Source organism: Adiantum capillus-veneris, chromosome 6 (assembly GCF_014529385.1).
Source record: "Adiantum capillus-veneris isolate H3 chromosome 6, ASM1452938v2, whole genome shotgun sequence".
NCBI classification, from domain to species: domain Eukaryota; kingdom Viridiplantae; phylum Streptophyta; class Polypodiopsida; order Polypodiales; family Pteridaceae; genus Adiantum; species Adiantum capillus-veneris.
This window is the reverse complement of record NC_140936.1, coordinates 88,923,996-88,934,316: the sequence shown is the minus strand read 5'-3', so window position 1 is coordinate 88,934,316 and position 10,321 is coordinate 88,923,996. Positions and strand designations below refer to the sequence as shown.

The 10,321-nt window shown below is 41.5% G+C and overlaps 1 protein-coding gene and 1 pseudogene across 1 annotated transcript; one reads left to right on the top strand and one right to left on the bottom strand.

The window, feature by feature from the left end:
- Window positions 1–328: 328 nt before the first annotated feature.
- LOC147455867 (uncharacterized) lies at window positions 329–1,751 on the bottom strand. The gene is made up of 5 exons (XM_086513768.1): window positions 1,634–1,751; window positions 1,487–1,553; window positions 1,326–1,333; window positions 846–1,190; window positions 329–717 (listed from the first exon to the last, which is right to left on the bottom strand). The coding sequence occupies exons 1-5, from the start codon at window positions 1,749–1,751 to the stop codon at window positions 329–331; spliced, it is 927 nt and encodes a 308-aa protein (XP_086369894.1).
- Window positions 1,752–4,965: 3,214 nt separating this feature from the next.
- LOC147455866 (glutathione S-transferase-like) lies at window positions 4,966–7,022 on the top strand (annotated as a pseudogene).
- Window positions 7,023–10,321: the final 3,299 nt, after the last annotated feature.

Genomic DNA, 10,321 nt, shown 5'->3' with positions numbered 1-10,321 from the left:
GAAATTTGACAAATGCTACGTGTTTTTTTGTGATGAAAAAACCAATGTATTTGTTGTGAATTTTGCGAATGTGTTATGGGAACAGTAATTGAGGAAGGAGAGAGAAATCGGTGTTTGGTATTTTGTTCTTGGTTTAAATGAGAGGATCCGAAATTAATTTAAATGTGAAACAACAAAGATAGAGATGAGTTTTTTATTAACGAATGAACAAGACTACTTGATAGGAATTTTGCGAGTGGTTTGTTTGGATAATAATTAAAAAGGATGTTGTGTTAGCAGATAGGAAATCAGATTTCATTGAGACTTTCACGACAGTGACAAATATAATTTAGATCTTTTTGTTTTGTTTCAAGAACGTGTATTTCTTGCAGTGAGGGGGATGAGCTCGAAGAATATTATATCCAAATGAACTTGTACTATTATGTGTACCGATGAATGTTTTTTCTAGTGTACATGCTACATGTAAATTCTTGGAGACGGAAAGTATGTAAAAAATAAAGTTTTCATCAAATGGCTGGTAGCGAACAACGTCGGATCGCATTTTTGAAGGTGGTTGTCGAGTGTGCTCTGCCTTTCGTCTTTCAAAATTGTTTGTGACACCTATGTACTTTTGTCCGTTTTGGCGGCATGTGATGGAGTAGACGGTGTATTCAATGTCCGTTGTTTTTTGCTCGGTTGATTGTCGTGCTCGAGAAGCAGAACTTGAGTCTTGTTGTCCTGTTCTGCACAGCAAAAGCAGGAAAGAAAGAAATAGGATTACTGCAAGATTCCACGCTGGAACTTGAGAATATTATACTATATAATTGAGCGGGGTATTTCTTGAATTTTTTTAATGGTGGTGTCACCTGTGGATGGTTTGTCGATGTTGATGAAAGCGTATGGATAGTCACTTCCAAAGCGTGCTTTGTAAACATCCTTGTTGTGTTGCCATGTCAGCTTTTGCTCTGTAATTGATGGTGGCTCGTCATTGCACTGTCTCTTGAAGCTTGCAAAGATCTCACTTGCGTCATTGTTCGTTGTATCTAAGAGGTCCTCGAGCGCGACATTGTAGCCATAGTGCAACATCTCAAGAATGTAGGGCTTTATTGGTGTCTTCAATTGAAGCAAACGATTACCGTCCTCGACTGTCATGAGATCCTCGGGCACGTCAATTTCTATAGATAGTCTGCAAATGATCTCTTTCATTAGACCTGGAAAAAAAGAGTATTAGAAGGGACGAACAAAATTTTTTTCGTTTTAAAAAAGCATGTTTTTTTCTTGTTTATTGTATACAGCAAAGCAATGAGAAGAAGGAAAATATAAAATTGCATGTGTGTACAGCTAACTTGTTGCTCTTTTGATACCCATGCTCTTGTTTTGTTCGAGCTGCTTTACGGATCTGTCTATTAACAATCGCAATTGAGCATAGTTTGCAAAACCCTTGATGTAAGTGTCCGGGCGACAACCTGCCAGGTTAAGCAAGTGCATTTGCCTCTCTCTTGGATACTGACGTGGTTCGATTTGGGGGCTTTTCTTTGAGACAATGTTTTGCTTGAAAAGGGCAACAAGTCTTTGCAAGGTTATACAGAAGCAATCAGTATTTTGTGTGCATTGGAGGAACATAATGTGATATGTTTTATAGAGTAGTATACCTTTGAATTGCTCATTTTATCCTCTTCGTTATCTATCTTGCCTGCAATGGTGACATGGTTAGAGTTCATATTGAAAAAATCAATAGTAGAATTAAGCAAAACCGCAGAGAAAGTGTTCATAAGAATCGAGACAGAAGTAGAGCACAACATAATGCTACAAAGAGTGGAGTGCAAGTTAATGAAAGTTTCAAAATTTCAACATGGAAGAACTCTTGAGACATCAGTTATATATTTATATATTAATTGATGCACAAATGCTGGAAAACAAAGTCATAAGAAAATTATACTTGTCGATATCTCTCTGCAAAATGGTGGTTGTTGTCTTGTCACCGCGATCAAAATTGCATGTTTCAGCTGGTACATTAGCAGGAGATATGGCTTGTACAATGTATACAAAGAGAATAGGGTGTGGATTATCATTTGAATGTAGTCACTGAATCGAATCTGTCCATTGTACTGGCCATGTCCATAAGGAAAGAAGAACGGAAAAAGAGCTGACTCTATTGTGATGTCTTTGAAATCTGATATCCGGCTTGGCAAGCCATTGTACATGAAGGAAGCAACAAGATTGAGAAGCATATCTCCATTGCGGAGCTGTATGGAACCAAACTCATGCGTGTCGTACGTGGTATATGTGTGTCTTCTTGATGGCTCAGCCAATGTTTCCAAAATCCCGAAGCTGTTTTCATTCTGGGCTTGCTCCATCAAGTCGAAGGGTTGTACCTCTGAATGACGACGGATCATTTCTCCTAGAACCTCTTCAGACAGTATGCACAACCCTATTCTTTTGTGTGGTCGTTCCACCATGCACTTATATCTCTATAATATGGGATTGTTCCACCATGCACTTATATCTCTGTAATATGGGATTGTGTGGTCGTTCCACCATGCACTTATATCTCTGTAATATGGGATTGTTCTTGATATTGAAAGCCAGAACATCTGAAATGGTTGAGGTGGATAGCTCATGACTTGTTGAGTGTAGACTAGCAGCACTTGACCAAGATATTAGTGGGTTATCTAGCAGTGACCTCCGCTCTAGTGATTCTCTTGCTATTGCATGTGTAGTTTTTGTCACACTGATCGATACATCTATAATGCTAAGCAGTTGTGTGTGCATTATACGCTCTATGTAGTCAGATGTATGAATGGCAATATATCTTTGATGGGAATTAGTTGTTTTACAAGAAGTACACGTCATCCATGAGTATTTGACTTCTGCATGTTCCAAAGCGCTCAACAACAATACTGAAGTGAGTGCAGCAGGACTGTCTATGTCATTTGTCTCACGGCCTCGTTTGTCGTTGTACGTGAGGTTTGTCATTGCGCAAGAAGGACACAGTTCTAGATTGTGAGCGAGGATGTCACATTGCATGATCCAATCTTTATATAATGGAGTAATTTCAAACCATGATCTAGCATATGGATGGTGAGCTGCTTTCAACTTGGCTGCGGTTCGTTTCCTGGCATCGTGGCACTTGGACTTTAACCTTGCAGGCCTTGAGAACTTCATATTTATACCTAGTATTGTGGAAATGAGGACAAATACAGTATGGCATCAACTATTTAGGTGAAAAGTAAAGATGCAAAGAGTGGATTTACGATTGCAATATACTATATGTGTTTACTACTCAAATAGTTATATGTATAATTAATATATATAGATGTTGGTCGACATCGATTGTATAGTTATGAAAGCAGTATGCAAGTAAAGCAAACTGAAGGAAGAAAGTTGCAAAATTCTAAAGCTAGCAAGTCGATAAAGCATCAATGAATTTCAATTTGAAATGAAGTACTTCACTGACCTGTAATGTGGTACAGATGTTTTCGGATTGTCCAAGCTACACGCCGATCTTTGGCTCAAGCTACAGAAAAAGAATGTGAATAGTTAAACATTTCATCCTACAGTGAAGCGCCATCAATTGAAGATGCTAAGTAGACAGTGCATGGCATGCAGAAGTGCCATACAAAAGTATGGTGGAGAGTTGGCATTGTGGTCTCTCCAAAAGTTATGAGAAACAGAAGTCGTGCCCTGCCCCGTAGCGTTTATGTGTTGCGCCAAGCAAACGCGTAGTCATGGGGAGTTGGATGGAGATAACGAACCTTGCAGTGTAGTCCAGCTAGAGATACACTTGCGCAATCCAAATGTCCAGTGTCGTTAGTATATGTTCTCTCTGCAGGACACAAAATACGCATCAACATAATACAGGGCATGCAAGGAAAAACAAGACAGTGTCATCGTTCGGCTCATCGGCATGTTGGAATCGCCCTTTGTTTCCACAAGCCAGGCCCACCTACGTCCACCTTACCTTTTGAAACTACGCCCTCCCATGATGGACAATATGTCAAGTATGTGAAAGGTGAGGCTCGTTTTGACATAATTTACTCCATCTATGTTGGTTTTACGATTTTTGCAGAATTTTGGATGCATGTCAACTTGATGCAATGATTTCAGATTTGAATCGATGTTCAGTAGGCATATTCCTATCTCTCCTCTCTGTCCCTCTCTCTCTCTCTCTCTCTCTCTATCTCTCTCTCTCTCTCTCTCTCTCTCTCTCTCTCTCTCTCTCTCTCTCTCTCTCTCTCTCTCTCTCTCTCTCTCTCTCTCTCTCTCTCTCTCTCTCTCTCTCTCTCTCTCTCTCTCTCTCTCTCTCTCTCTCATGGCACAGGTCTGTTCTAGTGCTATTGAAACAGAAGATATAAGATATGGATCGATGATCGAGTGGCATATTCCTCTCTCTCTCTCTCTCTCTCTCTCTCTCTCTCTCTCTCTCTCTCTCTCTCTCTCTCTCTCTCTCTCTCTCTCTCTCTCCCCTAACTACTAATAACGACTTTTACAAAGGCCGAGATTTTAACGATATCTCTCTCTCTCTCTCTCTCTCCTCTCTCTCTCTCTCTCTCTCTCTCTCTCTCTCTCTCTCTCTCTCTCTCTCTCTCTCTCTCTCTCTCCCCCCCCCCATGGAAAAGGCATAATTGCGAACCTGCCTGATGGTTTTTGAATTGCTCAAAACTGCTCTCTCTCTCTCTCTCTCTCTCTCTCTCTCTCTCTCTCTCTCTCTCTCTCTCTCTCTCTCTCTCTCTCTCTCTCTCTCTCTCTCTCTCTCCCTCTCCCTCTCTCTCCTAACTACTAATAACGACTTTTACAAAGGCCCAGAGCCCAGATTTTAACGATTCTCTCTCTCTCTCTCTCTCTCTCTCTCTCTCTCTCTCTCTCTCTCTCTCTCTCTCTCTCTCTCTCTCTCTCTCTCTCTCTCTCTCTCTCTCTCTCTCTCTCTCTCTCTCTCTCTCTTTCTCCCCCCCATGAAAAAGGCATAATTGCTTGCGAACCTGCCTGATGGTTTTTGAATTGCTCGAACCTGTTGCAGTGTTGGTACGGATCTGCTTGATTGGTGCGAAACTGCCTGCTACGCTGATGCTGCTGTAGAATTGCGAACCTGCCTGGTTGCTGTGGACGTGTCTGCTGCGCTGATGCTGCTGCGAACGTGGCTGCAAACGTCCAAACTGCCTGCTGCGATGATGCTGCTGCAGAATTGCGAACCTGCTTGGTTGCTGCAGACGTGCCTGTGCGTTGATGCTGCTGCGAACTTGGCTGCGAAGTGTTGGAATTTGTTTACGTGCAGAGGCTTTGTGCGGCTTTATTTTACTTGGTTTATTTACGTGAAGCTTTTTACTTGAAGTGCGTGGCCATACGATTTGATCATGTGGGCAAAGGCTATGATCATGCCAAGTGGCTACTTGTGAGCTCAAAGATCCAGAAAAGGACCTTTGGCTCACCAAGTAAATACCTGCACTTGATGTGAAAACTGCCCAAAATGAGGAGAAACTGAGTGAGATCAGCACGTGCTATATAGCACAACCCGCGGTAGACTGTATGGGACCTGTTATGTAGAAAACGGCACTGATAGAAATTCTACACAAAATGACAAAATTGCCTGTACACACCTGCCTGTAGTGGAAACAGAGGCCAAAATGAGCCCAAATTTTTTGTTGACTTGCGAACGCTCACGAAAGCTCACAAAAATCGGAGAAAATGAGCAGGTGTGTGCTGGAGCTGCCTTCTGGCGACTAAGCTCGGAAGGACGCAACCTGCTCTGATACCAATTGTTGGAATTAGGGTTGAAGAGAAATGCACACAACTTAGAGAAGATGAAGGAAGCTCAAGGCACACAACTAAGAGTGTGTTACTTAGTGTGCAATGGAAAGATAGATAGCCCTACAGTGATGGGTGTATATACAATGCACAAGGAAAAAAACCTCTTAAAGAGGGAGAAAATGCCCCGGCCGTCCTAGTGTGTTCACACACATCACTACCACATGTATATGGTAATAGCCTTTTTTCCCAAACCACGAGATGCTACCCTTTTTTGGTCTCCTACTAGCTCCATCCTCATGCAACCAAAATGTCGTTGATTTCTCTCTTCCTTGCCACCCACTCCCTTTTGGCTCCAAATTGCACCCTACCCAATACTACTCGCACTTTTTTCCTTGCAATATATTTTTTTAGCACCATTCTCTAAAGGACTCTCTCTCTCTCTCTCTCTCTCTCTCTCTCTCTCTCTCTCTCTCTCTCTCTCGCACACACACACACACACACACACACACACACACACACACTCGAAAGTTGAGAAGGCAATTCACAATAGATCGATGATGGCGTGAAGTTGCATGGCATTCCGTGCTCCACCTGCACAATGTGTGGGCTAGCTACCCTACTAGAGAAGGACATTGCCTTTGAGATGGTGCCATTTAATATCACGAAGGGTGAACACAAGAAACCCCCCTTCCTCGCTTTGTAGCCCTTTGAACTTATTTTAGTGTTTTAAAATGAAGATCTCACTCCTTTGGTCAGTCTTATGGTCTCCATATGGCTTGAGGTATGGAAATTCGTCAGGTTCTTGCTTCGAAGTGGCTTCATTTTCTATGACGTTTGATGATTTGAAGAATCAAGAGCCATAGCATTCAATGTAAGCAAAGAAATACAAGAAACAAAGTGCTTCTTTGTATGGGAGCAATGCAACCAAGAGAGCTCTTATTGGCGGCAATAAATAGAGGTGGAAGGGTAGCATTACGCACCGCCAGGACATCCCATTTTCAATCAGTTGGTCATAGATCCTTTGAGAGGGGTGCCAACAACGGTAGTGGAAGAAAGTTCAATCAAGTTTGTTAAGGTTTTGGATATCTATGACGATTGCTTGGAAAAATCTCTATACCTTGCCGACGAGTCCTTTAGTCTTGCTGACCTAACACATCTACCTTTAACTCATTATCTCATGAATCTGCCCAAGGTGGTGCACATCTTTTCATGCTCAAAAAATGCAATGGCATGGTGGGATAAAATCTAAGCTCGGCCAATTTTTTTTTAAAAAAGTCGTTACCATGTCTCCTCCCTGACCTACCACCTTTTGAAAATGAAAACATGGGCAAGATAAAGCTTTGGTCATATCATTCAATTGCGCTCGAACTCAAACATGCAAATAGTGTAGCTTCCTCTATCAAAACATGATTGATGTCCTAATATATTACCAAAGTTGTTGTGAATCACTAGGATTTATTACTATTCTCCTACATTCAATTGGAAAAAAGCATGTTATAATATAATAATAATAATAATAATAATAATGCATCCGTCATTTTTCTCCCTAAGGGGACACGTGAGGAGTGTGTGGGCACGTGGTCAAAAAGGCCTAAGTGTGAATGTCCCATTGTAACCACCTATGCTAATATAAGGCAGACAATTGTAGGTTTAATCTTGCTTGTGCACTCACATCATAGTATCACTGTGATTCTTTTTCCACGAGTACGGATCACCACATTGAAGAAACTTTTGATCGATCTAACAACCTTACCAAAAATATCATTAAATATGATTTAATCTTTTTGATTACAACCAGTATATACTTAGTATGTGACCACTTTTTGCAATTTGTATAATTATTGAGACACTACACTAGAGGATCTTTTTGTGGTATCTTTCATCAGCTGAGATTATAAAATGTCATGAACTCATTTGTAGAATATAACATTTGTTCCAATTACAAATTTGTGAAGATTTTTCTTCTTTTGTCCTCTTTAAATGACTCATTGTTATATTTTTCTAGTTGTTAACTACAGTAAATTTGTTCAGTATTATTACCTTTATTATGTTTACCACAATTTTAAGGGCACAAGAACTTCAAGACAAGTGCTTTGGGAAGCTCTCTTTACTTTCTTTTAATTTTTTGCAAAGTTATTCAGAAAACTAAGATCATATTTTACTCACAAATAAGATATCAAATTTTATGGTAGTATCTTTTCATGTTACACAATCAAATATCAAGACTAATTGTAATTTATAGTACTAAGTTCGTTCAACATACTAAATGTCCTGTGTATGGCCTGGCCACCCTCTTAAAGCATATCTATTGATTGCATTCAAAGAGAAAAAAAAATGCAAGTACACAAACTCAAATTAGGTGGCTTGCTCATCAAAGAACCCCTAGAGACAACTAAGTGGATACACTCAAGCAGTTTGCAACAAGGAAATATATGGTTGGACACTTTTAGAAGGGAGGCCTTTTTTTTTTCTCTTTCGTCTAGTTGTGAGGGTTTTCAAGGAGATATGGGGAAAGTCCCCTAAATCACACACGCCTATGTACAGTGAAAAGGTGAGGATATACCCCTGTACTTAGCCTTTTGTGCGGTTAGTGTAAAGACTGAGGGCTATCTAAGAAGACTATTGGTTGCAATTAATATACGATAGACAACATATGTTTGTGCACAATCAAAGTACAATGATGGAAGGGTGATGGAGAATGTAGAGCTGACAACTATAAAAGGAGCACCCATTTCATTGTGGCAGTTACCATCACTTTGGCTAATGCTTCGACTATCATTTTGCCTTAGCTAGTCGCTACCTAGGCCATAGTTGGCGTCTATATGGTAGTAGAGTCATATCATTCCTAATCATTTTGCTGTTAGTTATCTTAGTCATGATTTCATTTATCTTGTTGACTTTATTTTTCATTATAGTGCAGTGTCTCACTCATCTACTAACCAACTTTTGCATTTGCTATCACTTTTCACTTTGGCTACTACTTCGACGATCGTTTTGCCATAGCTAGTCATTGCCTATGTTATAGGATCGTCTCTATGGTACTAGAGTCACACCATTCCTAATCATTTTTTTGTTATTTGATAGATCTCATCTTGTTAATTTTATCCTCCATTTGATAGGGCGAGCAAATGTACCCTTGGCGTTCAACCTGCGCTCATAAGTGAATGTCCTTGCTCGACTCTTTTCTTGCACACATGCAGTTCACAAAAGTCTTGCTCGATTGTTGTTAACTGCTGACAACAATTTCAGAGTGGACAGAGCGAGTTGCAGTCTTTGTAGGGTCGTCTGCACTAGTGAGTCTCTCTCCTGCAACGTGAACGATGCTTGAACTGGGTGAAGGAGGTCGGGAGGGGTTTGGGGGGGGGGGCGAGGGGAGTCGGGAGAGTCGGGCCGTTGAGCCCTCCTTCACAACTAGCTGCCACGATTCGACTGGGATAACCCCTTTTTCGAGTGATCCCACTTGTTTAGAGCTACATCCCACTTGGTGGCTACAACACTTCCAACACCTATCACGATGCCATCGTCTTTCGCTTGAAGCGCCACAAAATCTTGGAAAAAAAAATTATAGTGCGACTTACTTGTCCAACCACTCACCTAAATGGCACTCGTGGTCATGGGTCGTGACGCATGGTGGAACGACCTCGTCTATAAGTGACACAGGGTCAGAGTCGAGGGAACGACGGTGGATGCTTTATCAATGGGGTGCGAGGCATTAGAGATGTTGGATCTCCATGGCAAGGGGGGGGGGGGGGGGGGGGGGGGGGGGGGGGGGGGGGGGGGGGGGGGGAGGGAGGCAAGACTTTTATACACACGGGGTCACACCCTACTCAGCAAGTCGCGCTAGCTCAGATGGATAGGGTGGAGCTTTGTGTAGTGAACGTCTAGGGTTCGAGGAGCAGTCTACGCAAGGGTAACCCTAATTTTTTGCTTCATCAAATTTGATCAACATCGGGTCAAATCTCCATCGTCGCTCCCTCGACTTCACTCGTGGCACTTATAATATGAATCCTAGTTGGACAAACTGAAGCTTTTTGCATGCCAAGTTGCCAACGTGAGATGTTCAATCAAGAGTTTTTGCCCACATAGTGAATCATATTAGGGTTGAAGATGGTTTGCTTGGACTTTGCTTGAAAGTGGAACCCAAGCTATGGATTGCTTGCATTGAGGATTGGGAAACATGCTCATTGCAATGAAGGTGGTGAAAAACACCGAGGAGTCACTTCAATGCTCGAAGCTCTCAAGGTAAAATGGTCTATTGATATTCACCGCCATGGAATACCTATAGCTTACATCAAGCCATTTGTAAAATCATGTGGATGCATTGTTAAAAAGAATCCTGACATGTCAAATACTCGATGCAATGATTTCGATCTCAATAAGACAGCAATGTCCGTAATCAACACAAATAGAGATAGTGTGGACAAGCATCTCACACATATAATGATAGAGCACAAGGTCAAGTTAGTGATTGCCCGATCGTCAAAGAAGCATACACCTTCCAAAGTCAAAGTGGACTACATATGCCATAGAGGAGGAACACCCAAGTGGAGTGGATTGATAAAGCGATTGAGAACATCAAAGAAGTGTGGCTGCACAT

Bases quoted from the DNA above. Each gene is read 5' to 3' on its own strand.
- LOC147455867 (XM_086513768.1), bottom strand. From the start codon at position 1,751: ATGAACACTTTCTCTGCGGTTTTGCTTAATTCTACTATTGATTTTTTC. The intron at 1,554-1,633 runs AGGTATACTACT...GTATAACCTTGC, and splicing joins GGATAAAATGAGCAATTCAA to AAAGACTTGTTGCCCTTTTC. The intron at 718-845 runs GTGACACCACCA...TGTGCAGAACAG, and splicing joins CATCGACAAACCATCCACAG to GACAACAAGACTCAAGTTCT.